This window comes from Herpailurus yagouaroundi, unplaced genomic scaffold, assembly GCF_014898765.1.
Source record: "Herpailurus yagouaroundi ecotype Mexico unplaced genomic scaffold, PumYag 186, whole genome shotgun sequence".
NCBI classification, from domain to species: domain Eukaryota; kingdom Metazoa; phylum Chordata; class Mammalia; order Carnivora; family Felidae; genus Herpailurus; species Herpailurus yagouaroundi.
In genome coordinates this window covers 40246776-40268016 of record NW_024412417.1, presented here as the reverse complement: position 1 = coordinate 40268016, position 21241 = coordinate 40246776, and the positions used below count along the sequence as shown (strand labels likewise).

The window sequence follows — 21241 nt, the reverse complement described above, 5'->3', positions numbered from 1 at the left end:
GTCCGTGGTGCTATGTTTAGCCAGAGTGTGGGAGGAACTGACGGGCCACATGTCCCGGGGACGACTACGAGCGTTATGTTTCAGTCACAGGGTGTGAAAACAGTTCAGTGGGGATGATGGCAAAACACAGGACGTCAGCACAAGACTGTCCTCGAGTCACGTTTGCCGAATGCCTGCTGCGGGGGGTGCCCTGAACAGGGGCTGGGGATCAGCCTCTGTGGGGCACAGAGCTCACAGCTAAAGAGGAAACGCAGACAAGTCGCCATTTTTCAGAGGTGTTGTGGGTATGACAGATAGATATCAAATGAGGAAAGTGTTTACAAAGCCTCACAAGAAGGGAGAGAGAAGCAACCCCACTGTCTCAGGAGAGGAGTTTGTGGAAAGTCAGGGAGTAGGGGTTTAGCGAGTGGGCTCGGCCGGGAAGGGCCTTTGGAGCAGAGACTCAGAGCGTGGGAAGTCATGGGGTGGCTTCTGTGGGAACAGACAGGGACGGGGGTCGGGCACAGAGGGAGTGGGGGCAGACTGGGGTCTGCAGCAGGCAGCAGAGTCCCCAGAGCTTTGGGTCTCGTCGATTGTACCGAGAAGTGCCTCATGCTGAAGAGCGAAATGGGGATTTTTCCTGGTCCGGGAAAACCAAAAGCCTGGGAACCACTAAACTCACTCACTAAGGTCCTGCAGGCTCCGGTTCTGTGAAAGGGGTGAGAACCAAGGCCAGAGGAATCGAGGGCCACACCTTCAAGGGGTTGGGGGACATCAGTGGCTTCTAAGCAAGCAAGCTGCAAGCTGTGTCTCTTCCAGAAGCATTCCTGAAATGGTATGGGAGCGGGGAGACCGGAACTGAGAAACCACGGGGTTGCTGCATTCATCCAGGAAGGGCAGAGGGTTGGTGCTTTTTATACCATGTTGCCCAGGCTTCCCATTCAACCATCCTGACATCTTCAGTCTTGCTGGTGTGGACTCCAGGCCTGCAGTCTGGCCAGCCAAAAGCCACAGTTCAGAGATGAGTCATCGCACAAGCTCCTGACTTGAGCTCTGTTTCCGGTGCAGGGGAGTCATCATCCATGGCCTTTTGGGGCTGATCAGGGAGCATAATGACCGAGGAGGTGGTGTCCTCCAAGGGAAAGATCTGAGCTGGGCTCCCCTCAAGCTATAGAGAGCGAGTAGGGAGGATCTTTCCTACCACGAACAAGCCACGGATCTGCATCGCAAAGGTGGCTCTTGTACCGACCATGGGTTAAGAGGCTTGTGCTGTGGACAGGCTCCCTGCTCCAGTCCATCTGATCAACGGATCTGAGAGCCCGTTGTTCCAGAGATTTTTACCCCTGTTGTTCTGTCGGCAGGAGGAAGTTTGTTGACCTCATCCCCGTAAAATATACTCCCTTTCTTATCTCTAGCTGGCATCTCTAAATAACTTCCTCCGACGGAAAATTCAGGAACAAGGAGGAATGGAATCCTTCTGTTTCCCAGGCTTTTTTTTTTTTTTTTTTTTTGGAGGGGTTGACACGTTGACACATTGTTAACGACCTTACAAATAGAAGCCTATAAGCGCACTTCTCTTTGGGCCAATCTAATACGCAAAGGTTCAGATTCTGCCTATGAATTATTATTCCGCCTACGAGTTGCCGAGAGGCAACGACAGGCTTTGCAAATGGCTTTTGTTTTACCAAAAGTTTCACTAGGCAATCCTTTAAAAATGAGCTCCCCGATTTACTTTAAATAATACAATCCCACCTTCGGCCCCCAGTGAAATACCTGCAACACTTCCATAGACCGGAAAGCCCAGCAAAGATACGCTGTTTTGCTTGTGCTACAAGCAAAGCTTTCAGTGAATCTGGTGTCTTCCCCTAGACATTTGATATTTTTTTAAAGTAAACTCTACACCCAGCATGGGTCTCAAACTCGCAACCTTGAGCTCAAGAGTCCCGTGCTCCACTGGCAGAGCCAGCCAGGCGCCCGGGAACCTGGTCATTTTATTCCCTGCACAAAACATAACAACTACTGCTCAGAAAAGACTGCATCTTCCTGGCCCGGTGCATCCATCCTCCCCAGGAAGTTATGTGTTTCCCAAGAGTCAACTAACTGTGTTTGTCTCAAACCTGTGCGTGCCAGTTGTATTTGTCGTGGTAATTACAGAACTTAATTAAATTAATTAAATATCACGCGGAGACCCCCCCTTTCAAGAAACCAAAGCTGGAAATCATAGGCCACGCGTTATGTTTGTGGTTTTGTAAGACTTTCAAAAGGAGCGTTTTCCGACTCAAGCCTCCGACCCTGCACAGAGGGAATGGCGGATGCTCACACGTTTGTGTGCACAGAGACGATAAAATGTTTAAGGTCTACACCTACCCGATTCATTTCTCATGAGTTCCCGTCTTAATGGACTTCTCTGATTAACCAACTGATCATCCCACTGGATAACATGGTTTCAATTCTATTAAAAGAAACACACCTGGTTTCTAGTGAGCTAGGGGCACCCGAGTGGCTCAGTTGGTTGAGTCTCTGACTCCCGACTGCGGCTCAGGTCATGATCTCACACGGTTCGTGAGTTCGAGCCCTACATGGGACTCTGCACAGACAGCGTGGGGCATGCTTGGGATTCTCTCTCCCTCTCTCTCTGCCCCTCCCCTGCTTGAGTGCACTCTCTCTCCCTTAAAATAAACAAATAAACATTTAAAAAAATCCCCAATGCCTTTCCAACACTCAGATAAAATACCACCTCTTTGCCTATCATGGCATATGAACGCCTATGTGAACTACAAGACCCTGTCTCCCACATCTCCAACCACCCTCCTTCTCCTCAATAGACTCCAGCTCCCTGGTTTCCTTCTCTCTCTTTTTTTTTAATAGTTTATTGTCAAGTTAGCTATATACAGTGTGGTCTTGGCTTCAGGAGTAGACTCCCGTAATTCATTACTTACGTACAACGCCCAGTGTTCATCCCAACAAACACCCAGTGTTCATTGCCCTCCTCAATGCCCATTACCTATTTTCCCTGGCCCCCCCCACCCCTCACCCCCATCAACCTGCAGTTTGTTCTCTGTATTTAAGAGTCTCTTATGGTTTGTCTCCCTCTCTGTAACTTACTTTTCCTTACCTTCCCCTATGATCTTCTGTTAAGTTTCTCAAATTCCACATATGAGTGAAAACACGCTGCCTTTCGCTGACTTATTTCACTTTGCATAATACCCTCCAGTTCCATCCATGTTGTTGCGAATGGCAAGATTTCATTCCTTTTCATCTCCGAGTAGTATTCCAGTATATATATATCTCACATCTTCTTTATCCATTAATCAGTTGACGGACATCTAGGCTCTTTCCATAATTTGGATATTGTTGATAGCGCTGCTATAAACATTGGGGTACAGGTGCCCCTACCAATCAGCACTCCTATATCCTGGATAAATTCCTAGTCGTGCTATTGCTGGGTCATAGGGTAATTCTAGTTTTAATTTTACTGTCGAGCCTTTTCCCTTTCTCCTTCCCAGGGCCATTTTCTGAATTACTCTGCTTACTATGTGCATGTTGTCTGCTCTTTGCACCTCATCCTTAGACCTCCCTCAGTCCCATTGCCTGACGGTAGTGTTAATAAAGAGGATAGCCCCTCTCTGTCTTGCCGGTTTCTCCGTCTCTAGGATCTAGAAGGGGATCTGGGGCATAGAAAGCAATAGGTAAATATTTATTGAATCAGTGCTAAAGAGGACACACAGCATGCACCCTCTTCCAGATCACGAGGCTGGAGGAGTCTGTTTTAGAAAATGACTTACCTCCATCTTTACTGGTAAATAATCTTGTCAATTCCCCAGGATGTAGCCAGACCCATGGACCCCATTCAAGAATCCGGCCACTTAATATTTTCTTTGGGTCGCTAATTCCAACAAACTCAACAAGACAGTCCATTAAAAAGATAATATTTTGAATCTGGAATGTTAAAGGCCCCTGGAATGCACACACACATGTCTAGAATGCAAATGTCGTGGTGCACAAAATGTCTTGAGTCCAGAATTTATTACTTTGTTTTCCAGGGTCAGGACATCTCATGAAGGAAGAACATTGCTGCCTCTTAAGTCATTTTGAATTTTTTTTTTTTTTCTTCTCAGAGACTTATTGTTCCCAAAGCAAAAATAACCATAACATCTAGAATATGCCAGATGTTTAACACACATCGACTTGAATCTCCATACTATGAAGGAGATGTAACTGTATAGGTGGGGAAACTGAGGAAAAAAAAAAAACTTGCTTGAAGGCAGGCCGTTAATGAACGTGAGAGATGGAATTAAAACCTCAGCTGATTTCCTTTCAAAGGATGCGTTCTCCCATTCCACCGAGCTGCTTCTTCCCAAATTAAAGAATTGTCCGGCATCCTACGTGGAGCCTGGGTCGGGGTGCAATTCCGAGAGCCCTCCCCCACCCCCATTCAGAGAGAAGTCAGGACTCGCGTCTCTGAAATGTCCTCTGTGGTACTGAAATGTGGGAATGATATCTCAGGGCTCTGGGACTAAGGACTATGAAACAAGGTCCAGACCACAGCACCCAACTCAACCACAGCAGCCCATACACAGCCCCACGGTGAATTTCCGTGGGAACTAGGAGGCATCTTATGACGAAGGGTCCCCATATGCTCTCTGAAGTGGCCACCCCTCCTCTTTCAGGGGCCGGTGCCTGGAAACCACCTCCTCTGGGGTTGTTTGCCTGGGACCTATTCAGCTGCAATGTGGATTCTTCTAGCACAACCCATTAAACAGTGTTGGAGGTCACTTAATAAGTGCCAACTTTATGTCGGGGAGTTAGCTGGGCAGTCTGCATGCGCGGCCTTATTTAATCCTGACACACTCCTATACTTGTGTCAATGCTATTGTGAGCTCCATCACACGAATGGGGAAGCGGAAGCTGTGGGAGGTTGTCACCTGCCCGGAGGCACACCGTAAGTGGCTTACCTAGGTAGAGCTGTCTAAGGACAGGCAACACCAGAGAATAAATCAGTGCCCTCTTCCACACTTGCTGGGACTTGGCCCCCAGAGATGGGTTGGGGGGAGGGTCCCCCAAACCTGAGCTGGCCACAGGGTCTGGAAGTCCTTTGGCTATGGGCTTCAAGGAATGCGGAGAGGGCTCCACCTGACAAGATACTGGGACCGGCGTGTCCTTTGGAAGGGGCTGGTTCAAGAGAAGGACTTCAGCTGAGGGTCTACAAGATGGCAGAACAGGAGGCTGGCAGGAGGGAAGAGTCCTCGCTGAGTTCAGGAAGTGGCACCTAGAGACAGAGCTGGGCAAGCCCTTCTAGGGATCATCTTGCACCTCCAACTTGGGGGGATGGCAGGCTACGGCCCTGCTGGCGTGAATATGGGAAAGAGGCTTGTCAGCCTTTCGGGTCACCTTGGTAACAGAAACACCAGCCATGCTCTGTTCCCATGGTGCACCGATGGTCTGCCTCAACGGGCTTCAGTGGGGCAGTGTCTGTGGGCAGAGGGGTCCTGCGTCGATCAAGGACAAGTCTGGGGAAGGGATTGACTCTTCCCTTCAGGTGCTGTTAGTAATAACCCCCGTTTTAGTGGAGTCCAACAGTGGTTCTCGGCAGAGGGTGATTTTGCCCCCCCCCCCCCCAGGGGACCCTGGCCAACGTCTGGAGACGTTTTTGGTTGTCCCAACCATGGAGGTGCTTCTGATATTGAGTGAGGGAGGCTGGGGATGCTAAATACCATACAAGGTACAGGACAGCCTGTCACCACAAGGAATTATCCGGCCTGAAATGTCAATGGTGCCAAGTTGAGACACCCTGGATTAGAGTCATCATTGAAAATCCCTCTTCCTGAAACAGACAGCTACAGATACAGAGGAGACTGGCCTTGAATCTCCCCAGTGAGCAGAGCTGGTATGTTTCCTCTTCATGTTAACAGCCTTGGAAATCAAAACTTCCAGGTGTTACATGCACACATACACACAACCACATAACTACACACACACACACACACACACACACACACACACACACACACATCTCAGATCCAGGCACTGTTCCCCTAAACCCTTTGAGCCACGCTATGGGACAGGTACTTTGCTTTCCCTGTATATAGGTGAAGATGCATAGAGGGTCAGAGAGGTTAAGCAACTTGCTCAAAGCCACACAGCTAGTAAGTGGATTTAGCCATGGCAGATACTCAAGAGGCTTTGAGTTGAAGGGTACGATTGAAAAAAACAAAACAAAACAAAACTGGAGAGCGGGCAGGAGACAGGGTCTGGGTCCAGGTTGCTACTGATTGGCCCTGGGGCTAGGACCTAATTCCTTACCTTGGGCTTTTGTCTCTTTATCTATAAAATGAAGGACACAGATGAAATCATCTTCCGGATTCTGTGATTCTTTCAGTCTGAATCTTAAAATGGAACCTTCTTCTCACAAGATACATTTTGGTTTCTTTGTCCCCTCCCTCATCTACTACACCTTCCTCCCAGAGCTTGGCCCTCAATTTCAGGGCTGAAAAGCTCATCTATAATCCAGGGGCAGTTAAAGAACCATGCCAGGCTGCGATCAATTAGCGAGAGTCTTAAGAAAGTGGTAATTTATTGCGTTTTGTGTGCTCGCTACGCCAGGAAAGCTAATATATGCTCACAGAAATGGAGGTACAAGACAGATGGCTGAAAATGCACGGCAGCACATATATTTTAAGTCTGTAGGTTTGAGCCAGAAATAAATGAGGGGTGTGACAGCTCCAGGGCAGAATGAGAGAGATGTCTTTTCAGGCAAAAAGGAGAAACTTGCCAATGATTAAATGGGCTAGTTTCGGTGATTCATTCATTGATTTAAGCATCTACGATGAGCCATCCCGTGACCGTGGTGGGAGAGATCACACAGACCCAGACAGTTGTCAAGGACACTCTCTGATGGGTGTGAATAATAGAACACCCTCAGCACTTACTGTCTGACTCATTCTCCGTGCAAATTAATGATCACAGTAACCCTCCGAAGCAGGTCCCATGATCATTCCCATTTCTCAGGTGAAGAAACTGAGTCACCAAGGAGGTTAAGTGACTTGCGTTGGGCTTCTAACCAAGTCAGGTGGCCCAGAGAGCCTGATGTCACCAGGACACTTTCTGCCTCTGTACACATTGCAATAGCTCTCTCTGTGAAATGTTTTAGTGGCTCTGAGTGTCTCTTTCCTCCCAAATGGTAGCATGTGAGAGCGGAAGTCACTTACGGGTGACTGAGCCCAGTGGGTTTCATGCCTCTCTAAACTGCATAAACTCGATGCTTTACTCACAGCTCAGTCTACAAGGTATAGAGAATGTTTTTCCCTTCCTTCCAGGGCCCTGAAGCCAGGGCTCCACAGAGCCCAGTGTGGAGTCAAGTGCTCCTGACCTCTCTCCCCTCCTTGTTCCCATTTTGCAGATGACGAAACTGAGCCCCCAAGAGCCTACAGACCAGAGTGGAAAGGACTCATTCCCCACCTGTCAAATGAGGTAGTTGGATCAGCTCCAACATGATTTCCTAAGCACCCACTACTCTGTGCCAGGAGGGTCCCTGGGGTCTGAGGCAGAGCGACTGTGAGGACCCAGGAGGCGCTTCATGAGGGTCTGGCTCACGAGCATGGCCTCCTTTCACTGGGGCGGGGGGTGGGGGTCTTTGGATCGGCACAGTGGAGCCCTGTCCGTGGATCCCCGGAGGGGCATGTGATTCAGAGTCTGTTCAAGGAGCCCTCCTGCAAGGACTGCGTTGTTCTCAGGTCTGGAACAGACCGCTCTGGGCCCTTGCTACCCGGGGGCCTCATGAGCAGGGCTGTTACTTTAGAGAGAAGAGTGGTGCTCTGGGTTGAATTGTGCCCCTTACAAAAGATACGTTAGGGGCGCCTGGGTGGCTGAGTCGGTTGAGCGTCCGACTTCAGCTCAGGTCATAATCTCACGGTCTGTGAGTTAGAGCCCCATGTCGGGTTCTGTGCTGGCAGCTCGGCGCCTGGAGCCTGCTTCGGATTCTGTGTCTCCCTCTCTGTCTGTCCCTCCCCCGCTCGCACTCTGTCTCTCTAAAAAATAAGTACACATTAGAAAGAATTAAAAAAAAAAAAGATATGTTGGAGCCCTAATCTTAGGACCTCAGAATATGGCCTTCGTTAAAAATAGGGTCTTTATGGAGATAACGGAGTTAAAATGAGGACACAGGGCGGGCTTCCGTCTAATATGACTGGTGTTATAAAAAGGGGGAATTTGGACACAGACACATGGCGGGAAGATGGCCGTCTACAAGCCAAGAAATGCCTGAGGCTACTGGAATGGGCTACCTTGGCTATGGCTGGTAGGAGACTAACAGGGGTGGGGTCGAATCACCCCTGGCCCGAATCACATGGATCCTTTTTGTCTTGACTGATCTTGCCCTCACGGAGCAGATGCCTTTCGAGGTTTGCCACCGTAAATTTCGGAGCCCAACGGCGTGTGCACACTTTTAAGGCTTCTGATGGGCTTGCTGCGGGAGCATCATGTCTTCTCTTGTAATCTGTGCCTTAAAAGGGTGGATGGCAGAGAACCAGACTCCTGTACTGGGTGCGAATCCCGAGATCCCTGGCATTTGGGAGACACATCAAGGCTTATTCTACAAACAACCCCCGGCCATGAGTGAGCGCTGGGTGACGAGGGGAACTTTCATCCCCACCCAAACCATCTCTCTCGTCATAGTTCCTTCTTCCGAATGCCTCCTCACCAGAGGAGCCTGCCATTTACTTTCCTTCCTACCACGTGGGGACAGCTGCTGGAATCTAGGAAGTAGATAGGGGTTGTAATCATAAACAGTTCTAAGTAGAGAAACTGAAAGTCCGCACGGTTTAGTGGAAAGAGAGTTCAGGGTGTCAGAGAAGTTATGGGTAAGCCAATGCCCTACAACCAACCGCTGCTGGTCCTTGGGGAGATCACATGAAACTCCTTGAACCTCAGACTCTTCATCTGTAGAAGAGCAATGGCCGTTTCCACCCTGCCAACCTCACTAGGATTCTGGATGCTTTTGTGAAGTGTTATATAAACTGAATAATTTATGGGGGAACCAGGCAAACAATGGGTGCTTTGGGAAACTAGAATGTCTGGGGGACGGTATCGGTTCCCTACGGCTGTTGTAAAAAACCAGCATAGACATGGTGGCTGAAAACAACAGACGTTCACTGTCTCACAGTTCTGGGGGCCAGAGGCCCCAAATCAGTTTCATGAAGCCGAAATCAAGGTGTCAACATGCTTCCCCTGGAGGCTCTTGGGGAGAAGCCATTTCTTGCTCCCGCAGCTCTTGTGGATTCTTGCCTGGAATCTGGTGGAGTTTCATGGATTCTTGGCTGGTGTTTCTTTTTTTTTTTTTTTTTTTAATTTTTTTTTTTCAACGTTTATTTTTGGGACAGAGAGAGACAGAGCATGAACGGGGGAGGGGCAGAGAGAGAGGGAGACACAGAATCGGAAACAGGCTCCAGGCTCCGAGCCATCAGCCCAGAGCCCGACGTGGGGCTCGAACTCACGGACCGCGAGATCGTGACCTGGCTGAAGTCGGACGCTCAACCGACTGCGCCACCCAGGCGCCCCATGGCTGGTGTTTCTTAGCTTATGGGTGCTTCACTCCAATTTCTGCCTCCATGGTCACACTGCCTCCCTCTCTTCTGTGTACCTTCCCGAGCCCCTCTCTCGTAGTCACATTTGTGATCACAGCTAGGACCCACCAGGATAATCCAGGATCATTTTCCCAGGTCAAGGTCTTTAACTTAATCGCATCTGCAAAGCCCCTTTTTCCTTATGAAGCAACATTTACAGGTCCCCGGGGTTGGGACCTGGCATCTCTCGGTGGCCACATTCAGCCCATTAGAAGGATGTTGCCAATTACAATGAGAAGTTGTGTATGTTTGTTAAGAGTTCCCTTGGTGTCATTGCCAAGGAATACATGGCCTGACTTGGCCAGATAATTTATATCCCAGATATTGTGAATGCCAACCCTGTAAGGGGAAACCATTAGCCTCATTTAGCAGATGAGGACACTGAGGACCAGAAAGGCAAAGGATGCTGCCCAGCTTGCAGCTGACGAGTAGTGGGGCAGGAGCCCCAGCTCTAAAGTTGGCCTTCTTACACCCCATCTTCCTGTTGCCTGCAAAACAGACCACTGATGTGGGCGATCGATGTCCTCGCCCCACACGGCAGCCCTGGCTTCCACTCTCAGCAAAAATAAAACGACTCTGGCATCTTTGGGAGACCCGACCCCATGAGCTTCTGCTATCTGCAAATGCTCAACCTGGACAGCTGGCCCAGCACAGAGCCCAACATGGGGCTCAATCTCCCGAACCGTGAGATCATGACCTGAGCCAAGATCAAGAAGCAGACACTTAACCGACTGAGCCATGCAGGCGCCCCTGTTCTTTCTTTTTAAATCTTGTCCTCGGCTTCTGGAACAGGCAGGGCTATATTCTGTGCCCACTGGTTGCCCCTTCACTTATCATGGGCTTTCTTTCACTTGCTTATTATTTCCTTTTTCCATGGGGATTATTTTGTTGCACCTGAGACTTTCATTATAAAGTACATTGAAATATATTAAGTATATTTTGAGAGTAGGAATGGCGTACAGATCAGAGGCAAACAGGACTTTCCTTTTGTTGTGCACAAAAAAATGGAGGAAACCATTTTCTTAAGTGAAAGTGAGTGCTCAGGTTTCAGAGGCCTAAGTGTGTAGGGTTGATAAAGCCTCCACCCCCAAGCCAGGTCAACCCATCAACAGCTAATGTTGGAACTCCAAAGGGCCTCTTATATCTGTTATTTTGTTCACCCTTCCAACAATACTGTGAGAGGACGTGGCCATTACTAATACACTCATTTTTCAGACGCTAAACGACATGGCTGATGTCACGGAGCCACGACTTGCACCTTAGTCTCCCCTGTGGGTCACACAATGGACCTGGAGCCCTACCAGACTCCCTGCGCGGCCACAGAGCGGGTGCCGGCCGGTGAACCTTACCTGCTGTGGCCATAGCTTTTGGGAGCGTGGTACATGAAGACGTTTCCTCGGGCTCTCCTGGCCCAGTGCCTGGCCATGTCGATCACAGGACAGGTGATGAAGTAGTCCCTGGGCAAATGAGGCAGAGGAGGGAGCTTTGTTATATGTAGCAGCTCTATATACCCAGCGTAACTGAAGACACCCCCAATGCCCAGGAGACATTTGACAATGTTTGGGAGACAGTTGTGGTTGTCACAGCTGGAGATGAAAAGGTTCTTACTGGCATCCGGCGGGGAAGGGCCGGGAAGGCGGCTAAGTATCCCACAATGCCCGGGACGGACCCCAGAGCAAGGAATCATCCAGCTCAAAATGCCAACCGTCAGGAGGTTGAGAACGCTGTTCTAGGTTCCCCAAGCTTCACGTTTGCTCCCGTTCTGGGGGCTGATGGAAAGATGTTTCAGAAGCACCAGCTTACAACGGTGGGGTCGTGCGTGGGCCGGTACTCAAGCACCGTGCTGTAGAGGGGGCGGGCCTGGTCAGAACCCCACAGACCTCGGGCGGCCTTGGGTCCACCAGGCTCTGAATCCCAGCCAGCGGCCCCAGCATCTTCTTGACCCGCCATATCCTCAGCTGAGAAATGGGGCCTAGGGGACCCATCCTGCAGGGACTATGTGACAACTGAGGCTGGTAACAGTCATGAAAGTCCCTCAGTGAAGAGGGTTCGTCTCCCCCTCTTTTCTGGCTGTTGAGATGAACTCCTTTGTGGAGTCTGGAGGCAGCCAGAGTGTTTATAGGAAAGCTCTACGGTGGGGTGGGGTCACTGGGGTGTGGAAGGGCACATGGGGCAGCCACGCTTCATCTCCTGAAGAAGAGGGGTAGTGAGCAGGACCAGGAATCAGGCCTACGGGAAAGAGTCACAGCTCGCACCGGTGGAGGGGACACTGCCGAGGGCGGGCAGGGAGGCCACTGTCTGAGCCTGGCTGGGAGGCCATGAGGGCCTGAGCTGGGGCGGGGGGCTGGATTCCCTTGGTGAAACCCTCTTCGGTTACCAGCCCTGCCTCACCCCTCAGCTCTTGCCCCAGGGCACAGATGTCTTCAAAGCCCATCAGAGGCAAAGTCGGAGCGAAAGCGAGGGTTTCTAAACTCCAGTCCTGCTTGAGCTCTCTCAATAACCCAGATCAGAGCCAGTCCTGACGGGGTTAGGAGCCAACAAGGGTCCAGAACTTGGACATTGTTGAGCTCTTAGAGTTCAGTCTGGGGCTGGGCCTGCAGAAATAGCTGCTGGCTGCAGGGTTGAAAACTGAGCTCTCTGCTCGAGGGAAAATTAAAGCCTTTCTGGTTCCCAGATTCCCAGTGGGCGGGGCCACGTTTTATTCTGAGCTAGTGACTCTGAGATTGGAAACCACAGACTCCCAGATGGGGAGACCTAGCTGGCCAGGGGGTAGCAACACCCTTCAGGCCGTCCCTTCCCGGCACAGTCCAGTGCTCATCCGTGACCTGAGCGTCACCGAGGCCGGCACCAGTGTGACGGCAGGAGCCCGTGTCCCCTCGGGCTTACCGGGTGGCGTTCTCCAGGGCTCGGGAGAAGGAGGCATAGTCATCAGTGGAGTGCTCTAGGGAATAGTACCATGTTGCAGCCGCCCGGACCCCGGCGTCCGCGTCCTCACCGCCCAGCGAATTCTGCAGCGCCTGGTAAAAGGCTGTTTTGCTACTGGTCCGGCCTTGACTTTCCTCAAATTGCTTAAGAAAAAAAAATTTAAAAAAAGAGAGAGAGAAAAGAAAGAAAACGCCCTATCAGATTCTGAAAGTCTGGAGTCAGTATTCTGCAAAGCTTGTTCTAGAAATTTCTCTCTGGGCCATGGTGTGAAGCACAGGCACGTTGGAGCCAGGCCGCCAGGGTTCAAATCTCAGCTCTAGCTGTGTGACCGCCAACAGGCGGCCGTGGCCCTCCGTGCCCGCCTCTCCTGGCCTGGAAACAGACACAATGAACCAAAACGGAGAACACGCGTGAAGTACTCCAGTGGGTGCGCATAAACGCGAGCCATTATGGCCAGCGGGTAAGGGTCACCCTGGGCTCCATCCTTTTACTCCGTCAGCCAGCTCGTGATCCGTTCTGCTAGGAGAGCTAACGTGAGCCTCATCCGGTCACGTGATCAGTCAGCAGAGGAGTGCTTTCTGCGCATTCACGCAGAGCAACAGCCTCTTCTTCCAGACCCAGCTGCGTGCCGGGCCTGGGGAACAGCCGTGGACGCACTGATGAAGCTCCCTGTTCTCGTGGGCCTGGCGTCCTGGTGGGCGGAGGCGGGAAAGAAGCAGATCATTCTAGTTTATCAGGGTTCTGGTGCCACGGGGGGAAACAGCAGGTTGAGAGGGATGGGGTGGGGGCTAGTTTTCTCGGAATGGTCGAGGCAGGCACGCAGCTCTCTGGGGAGGCTTGTCCGAGTATCTTTGCCTCTCTCTTTCCTGCCCCCATCCTCCTTCCCTTCTTCCCTCCCCCCTTCCTTCCTTCCTTCCCTGTCCTGCTCTCTGCATCAGGGCCGTCTGGGAGGACCATCTCCCTGCTCCCCGGGACTCAGTTTCCTCATTTCTGAAGTCAAGGGGCAGCAGGGTGTCAGAGATGCAGCTCTTGAGACCCCTTGGCCCCTGCGCAATCCTACGCTGTGTGTTTACATATTTCTAGGCTCTTATATCAACAGTGAACTGTGCTTATCGAGACGCCCTGGTATGTTTAAATTGTTTTTGTAAACATTTCCAAGCATACAGGACCTGTGATTAGAATTTGAGGTGTGGGCATGATGGGGAAGCAACCCTTTCTGTCTGAGACATTCTTTCAGCCCATCCTGGGGGGCGGACCTCAGCCTGGCTCACCCGGAAGAGGCTGGACCAAGTAGTGGAACAACTGTTCAAGGCCATGTCTATCCGTTCAGGGGAGGTGAGGGATAGAGAGCAGAGAGGCATTCAAGGACAGCGTCCTTTTAATTCTATCTATAATGTGTGGTTCTTGGGAGAAGATCTGAAGCAGACATGGCAAAATATTAATATCTGTTAAAATGAAGAGTGAAGGGGCGCCCGGGTGGCTCCGTCGGTTAAGCATCTGACTTCAGCTCAGGTCATGATCTCGCAGTTCGTGAGTTCAGGGCCCCGAGTCGAGCTCTGTGCTGACAGCTCAGAGCCTGGAGCCTGCTTTGGATTCTGGGTCTCCTTCTCTCTCTGCTCCTCCCCCACTCCTGCTCTGTCTCTCTCAGTCTCTCAAAAATGAATAAATGTTAAAAAAAATTTTTTTTAATGAATAGAGAATATAAGAGTATTCATTATATCAATGACTTTCAAGTATTTTTCAAAAATATTTATTTACTTATTTATTTATTTTGAGAGAGAGAGAAGGGGAGAGGCAGACAGAGAGACAGAGAGAGAATTCCAAGGAGGTTCCACTCAGCACAGAGCCTGACACGGGGCTCAATCCCATGACTGAGATCAGGACCCGAGCTGAAATCAAGAGTTGGACGCTTAACCAGCTAAGCCACCCAGGTGCTCAAGTATTTTTGACCATAATCTATAGTAAGAAAGACATTTCATCCACCAGAACACATGCATACACACACACAGGCCAGAAATAATGTTCATGAAGGACCCTCATGCTCCTGGCTCTTACCATATATGACAGACCTGATCATTTCCATTCCATTCTATTCTAGTCTAACCTAGTCTGCTCAAAATCTTGCCTGCAATCTCTTTAACTGACTTCATAACCTACTAGCAGTTCAGGGGAGAAACTGCATTATATTATTCTCTGCCCTTTTCTGAGTTTTTGGAGTATTTTATGACAGAAATACCAGTACCCACGCGCGTATCTCCCATTATTGCCAAACATTTAACATGCATATTTCACCGACGTATCAAAATCACCACGTGCATTGGAAAATCGTGTGGAATCGTTGCCAGATTGCAACACGACGTGCATAGAAAGGGCGGCTTAGCACAGTTCTGGGCACACTGTCAACAGAGGAGAGTACTATTGACCTGTTTCCAGGCTAGGGCAGGGGCTCTGCATCCCCTCGTGATGCTGTGCTCAATCCCCGGATGCTGGTAGTGTTTGCTTGTCAGCTGCTCCAGAACTACCATGCAGCACAAGGGGCCCACAGTGTTCAGCATGGCACCTAGTTGTGGGTTCTCGGTAAATGTGTCGGAAACACGGTTTGTGAAGATACCGGCCTCTGTGGAGATAATACAGGCTCGAAGCTCCAAATAGACACCAGAGTCCGACCTCCTGGGTTCAAATTCCCAGAGTTGGAGAGGCCTGAGCTTGGATGCTAGCCCTGCCACTTAGCAGCTGTCTTACCTTGGGCAAGTTACTTAATCTCCCCGTGCCTTTGTTTCCTCCTCTGCAAAGTGGGCACAGCGATATTACCCTCTTCATGAAACGGTCATGCGGTTACACGAGATGATACCTCCACACTTCTCAGCATAGCGTGTGCTATTATTGCTAGATGTTTGTAGACTCAGCCTTGCGTCCCGCCCAGATGGGTCAGGGATGCCCATGTCTTAGAGGCTACATCGATGCCGGTCCCGTCGGCAACCCCTCTTCCCTGCTGCCGAATGACTGGCCCCATCTAAAGGGCACGGCCCCTTCACGAGCTCTTTGGAAACGATTTCCACGACGAGGCGGCTTTTAAGAGTGGCAGACCACCAAGCCCTGGTCGTGCTGGAAGAAGTGCCTCTGACATACAAGAGTCTAAACAGCTCCCCAGCTAGGAAGCCGGAGGGACGGGCCTGGTTTGTGCGCCCAGGAGACCGTGATTGCTTTCATATTTTTAGGGGATCTGAGCCGGCGGCTGAGACTAGCCGGGGCGTGGCCTTGTTGGCCGGTCATATTCTCCAGACGGATGGCGTGTGGCCTCCCGGCCCCCTGGGACCACGCGGGACTGCGAAGGGGCCCGTTTCCAGCAAGAGCCACATCTCTTCATTCTTGGCCGGGACCGAAGCACAGATGCTGTTTCTAGTTTAATTAGAGAGTCAGCAGGAGGGATGGGGGCCACCACGTGACTCCCAGCACCGACTTGCACAAGCTGTAATTACAGGCGCAATCCGCCTCCGAAGCGGGTTTGCTAGGGGCTGGGCCCTGTTAAGGGCCATCAAGAGCTGGCTCATCGTCCTCCGTGTGTGTGTGTGTGTGTGTGTGTGTGTGTGTGTGTGTGTTGAAAGGACTGCCGTTAATATGTCCTACAGAAAAGTTCCAACCTGTTAGGAAACTTCTGAGACCGTGAAGGGCTTCCCAGGGTCCGGAATGCCTCGTGGCCTAGCCCCCAGAGCACGGGGTCTGTGTTTGAGAGGCGCGGGTTCGAACCTGGCTCTGGTGTGGACCTCGGAAGATTTCCTGCCGTTAATAAATCTGCTCAGTGAATATTCCTCTCTGGGCCTGGGGCTGATGCTAGAATCAAATGAATGAATGATTACCAAGCGGCTGACACGCAAGTGACAGCACATATCCCTTCTCTCTCTCCTCTAGCCAGTAAATCACTGAAAATAAATGTCCTTATGTTCACTCCAGGGTTGACAGACGTCAACCTGCTTTGCTGCAGGGCCTTTACCTTCGATCCACTATTCCTGCAACAAATTTCTACCCAGTGCCTGCACCTGCCAGGAGCGTTTGGGATGCATCAGGGAACAACACAAGATAAATTCTCTGCCCTCTGGGGGCTTCCAGTTGAGCTGGAGAGCCTGATGGGTACATGACAGGTTTTGTAATACAGAAAGTTCGGCGGTGAAAAGGATATGACACAGACGAGGCCAGCAGGGCAGGAAAGGGGGTGGTGGTCCCGGACGGCGAGGGCTGAAATTGCAAATCGGATCATCGGGGTGGGCCTCAGGCCAGCGGAGCCGAGACTTGGGGGGGGGGGGGGGGAGGGTGAGGGTGTGAGCAGCCGAGCGGGCAGGAGCGGAGGCCAGTGTGGCCAGTGCAGGGGATGAGGGCAGGGGAGCCAGAGATGAGACAGAGGGAGGGAATGGAGGGCGGAGCGGCTGGTGTGGCCCCACCTGCTGTTGCTTCAGGAGGGGCCGGGAGAAGGGCCCTCCGTTGCAGTTTGCAGGTGCCGCCCGCCAGGGACGGGGGTCCGTGTCCGGGAGAGGCAGAACAGCCAGCTGCCAGGGGCCTTTGAGTCGGAGCCCCCTGTTCTCTGGGCCAGTAAGGAGCTCACTAGCCACTGCTTCCTACTGGCCCCTTCTCCTGCCACGCCAATCCCTTGATGCGGCTGCAAACCCCATGGTGATCTTCAGAGATCTCCCCACACCCTCCGGGGCTCTGATGCGGAGAGAGATGGCCGTCTGGAGCCCTCCCTGAATCCCGCCCCTCTTCTTGGACCAGGCAACACCTCCTTCCTCTGGGGCTGGGGCCTCGCTGCCCAGGGCCCCCGGGATGCCCTCCTCCACTTCTTCGGTGGCGTCACCGGGCAAATCCCCTCTCGTAGGACCTTCAAGGTGTAGCTCTCCACGACTCCACCCCCACCGAGGGCTAAATGCCGACGGACGTCCCTGCCAAGGATGGTCTCTGTCTGTATGCCCTGCCCCCGGGGCGCACACTCAGCAGGAGAGTCCCTTTAGTCCTTACCCCACAGCCATCTGGCTCCTGCCCTGTCCCCACCGGGCCACCGTCTCCAGGGCCACTGATGGTGCCCCTCGACCCACCCGGGCCAACGCTGCCGTCGTTCACAATTGCCGTCCTGGTTCTCTTCCCTCCTCCACTCAGGGATCCTCCTGTCTCCGTTTCCGGAAACCGCTCTGCTCCAGGCTCCTTTCTGGAACACTTCTGCTGTCCTGCCCGCTTCCACTTGCTGAGGTCCCCCAGCTGCCATCCCTGCCCTGTTCCCTTCCCCTTCCGTCCAGGCAGGCTGAGAGGCAGCGCTGGTTCTTCCCTTTGCTTTGATAATGACCGGTAGGTTAATGGTTCCTAACTCTCTCTCCAGCCCCGCATATCCAAGTATCTCCCACCTCCTGGGAATCTCTCGGGTCCCTGGAGCTCTGTGTGAGCACAGTTTAACTCCATTGTCTACACATGTTCTTCCTTACCTCCAGACCCTTTCCCTGTGCTTTTCCTGTCCTCAATCACCAAGACCAGCAGCTGAAAAGCGACACGCTAGCTGACCCCCCTTTACTCTCCCCTCCCCCAACATGTCACTGCACCCCAATCCTAGTACGTCTTAACCACTGTCCTGTCCACTCCTCCTGCCCTATCTTTGCTCATTCCCTCATCAGCTTCTACCCCATCCTGGAGCAGAAACACCAACACTATCTGTGGCAGGTGGGGATTCGGGGAGAAGGGTACACAGAAGGTCCTTAATTAATTTTGGTACACTGGTTACTCTTGGAGTCATGCAGCATGGTTATGGCATCATAGGTTTGAGAAGAAGAGACCCAGAATAGAATTTCCAAAGGAAAAACAGGCAGTCTGTCAGAGGTCACCTGATTCTTGCAAGTCTGCAGGGATAGAGGCATGAATTAATGGATGCCCCCTCCCCCACCAGAATTCTCTAGAGCTCGCAGGTAGACGGAGACAGATATTCCTTTGCTCATTTAATGGATATAAACTCAAGGCCTCCTGGGCCAGCAGCGGAGGATCCAAATGAACACGGCACGGTTCTTGCCACGCAACAGAACTGGTAAAGCTGGGGAGGCAACTCATCAGTGAGCAAACCACCCCATGAAAACTGGTTAAGGGTTTGCATCCTGGTGCAGAAGGCGTGGGAGGCACTGTGGTCACGTCCTCACCCGCTACGCTCCCAGATCCAGTCAGCAATCCCTTCCCCTCACCCCCCGGGATGGCCCCCATCCATGTCCCTGGGGACCCAAGTCCTGTCCCGTCCAGCAGCCCGACCTCTGACCTCCGCTCAATGACATCGACCCTTGACCTTCCTTTCAGAAACACGCTTTTCTTGGCTTTTGTGACATCAAATTTTCCTGGTTTCCTTCCAAACCTGTATCTACAGCTCTGACCTCTCGCCTGAACTCCCTGTGTATGCCCAACTGCCAATCCAAGGTTTATCCCAAACCTGGTTATTTCTCATCGTTGCCATGCCTGCCATTCCCATTTGACTTATTAGCTTGCTTCCTGGACTTCCTAACCCAGGCCGATCTGGTCTCTACTTTGTTCCCTCTCCATAGTCCGTTTTCATTAGAGTTGCCAGAATGTTCTTTTAAAAGAAAATAAATCAATATAACCACTCCCTAGCTTAAAACGTTCCAGGGGCGCCTGGGTGGCTCAGTGGGTTGAGCGTCCGACTTTGGCTCAGGTCATGATCTCGTGGTCTGTAAGTCTGAGCCCCACATTTGTCTCTGAGCTGTCAGCCTGCTTCGGATTCTGTGTCTCCCTCTCTCTCTCTCTGCCCTTCCCCCGCTCACTCTCTCACTCTCTCTCTCTCTCTAAGATAAATAAAAATTAAAAAAAAAAAAAAAACAACCTTCCAGTGACCTTCCACTGAAAGTAGAACAGAATCACTCTCCTGATACCTACAAGATCTCATCTAATGGGTCACCTCCAACATATCCAACTTCTGCTGCTGCCCCTCCCTCTGTGATCCACAGAGGGAGATCCTAGCCCTCCAGCCTTCTATGTCCCCCAGATCTCTGCCACAGGGCCTTTGCACTAACTCTTCACCCAGCTGTCCCCAGAGCTGGCCCCATCTCATCATTCAGGTCTCAGTCCTCCCTGCCAAGGTACCTTGGATTCATGTTTCTATTCTCTTCAGCACTTTTCAAGATATGAAATTCTTTTAAATACATGTATTTTTTTTATTTTAGAGAGAAAGAGAAAGAGAGCATGAGTGGGGGAAAGGGGCAGAGGGAGACAGAGAGAGAACCTTAAGCAGGCTCCAACTCAGCATGGAGCCTGAGGTGGGGCTCAATCCCACGACCCTGGGATCATGACCTGAGTTGAAATCAAGAGCCAGACAACCGACTGAACCACCCCAGGCGCCTTAAGATCTGAAATTCTTAATGTATTTGCTCAGCCATCATTGTCTGTGTCTCTGCCCGGAACGTGAACTCTACAAGCTGAGAGCTTTATCTGTTGGGGTGACGCCGCCTTTCCCCCAGGGCCTAGAAGAGAGCCCCTTAATAAGCATACATTGGACGTGTGCATGAATTCATGCAGGGGCGTTCCCGCCTCTTCCACGTGCTGTGGATGTTAAGGGACAAGGAGCCAACTTCTCCATCAGGCAGAGCAGGCCTAGTGCCCAGGGCCCACCCACCGTAACTTTAGGGGCCTATGGAAAAAAAAAAAATGTTCCTTTCAGTTTAAGACCAGAAGAAAGAAAGAAATGTAATAATAATGAGTTTGTAATAATGAATCCAGCATGGCTCACGTTCATCTTCACTAATGCGATCATAAAGTATTTTTACTCTTTCATGGGGGACAAGCCAACCCCGCCGATCTCCAGCTTTTCTCTGAGCCGAGCCTGGTAATCCCACCTGGCAGGGTTTCAGGACACTCAGACAAGGCGCCCTGTGTGAGCCTGGGGGCTGCGGCACCGCAGCGGAGGGCTTACGGTGCTGCAGGGCGGTCCGGAGCCCAAAACCCGAACAGGGCTCCCTGGTGTTGGGAGCTGTCTCCTCTGCCTAGAAGCCCCCCCTGATCGCACTGCAGGAGGCAGGCAGGGCTGCTCTCACTGCTCCCACTGAAGGATAAAGACAGCGCAGCTCAGGCTGGCTAAGCAACTTGCCTGAATTGCATGACCGCAACCAAGAATCGAGACCCATTTTTCTGATTCCAGTCATCGGCTCTCCACGGGGCCCCCCGCCATGCCGAGTCCAGACCCTAACACCCACCTGCCCGAGGGCCTCTTACTGGAAATGGTGTGCACACGTTGGGACTCTTGAATGCTCCCCCTGCTATAATCTGTCACCAAAGGCTTGATGTTCCTGTGCTGGGGCTGGTGCCAGCGCCTCGGGCTGCCAGGTGCTGCTTCCAACTCTCAGACGGGCTGCCTTCCCCTCCCCACTCCCCCAAAGGGCCCCCACTCCACCTGCTCCTGGACGGGGCCAGCTCCTGCCCAAGCTCGGGGCACGGTGGCGGCGCTGTTTCGGATTTTTCTCGCCTTCCTTGGAGATGCTTGTGCTTGGAGGGGAAGGCAGAACAGTGCATCTTGGAACAAATCTGCTTTTGATCATGCAAATTAATGCCCGGCTAATGTAGGCAGACTGTCAATTTCACCAGTTAGAGAGAGACACAGAGAGAGAAAGAGAGAAAAGAAGGGAAAAATCCCTACCACAGCGGCTGATGAATTTCAACAGAAAGCTGCTACTTCAGAAAATAAGATCATTCTC

General features: G+C 51.6%; 1 protein-coding gene across 1 annotated transcript in view; it reads right to left on the bottom strand.

Moving 5' to 3' along the window:
- TG (thyroglobulin) overlaps positions 1-21241 on the bottom strand; it is a 244730-nt gene that overhangs the window by 8955 nt on the left and 214534 nt on the right. Inside the window, exons 44-45 of the mRNA XM_040494469.1 lie at positions 12486-12667; positions 10949-11056 (exon numbers count right to left, since the gene is read on the bottom strand). Of these exons, the coding sequence (XP_040350403.1) occupies positions 10949-11056; positions 12486-12667 (290 nt within the window). The remainder of the gene's footprint in view (positions 1-10948; positions 11057-12485; positions 12668-21241) is intronic.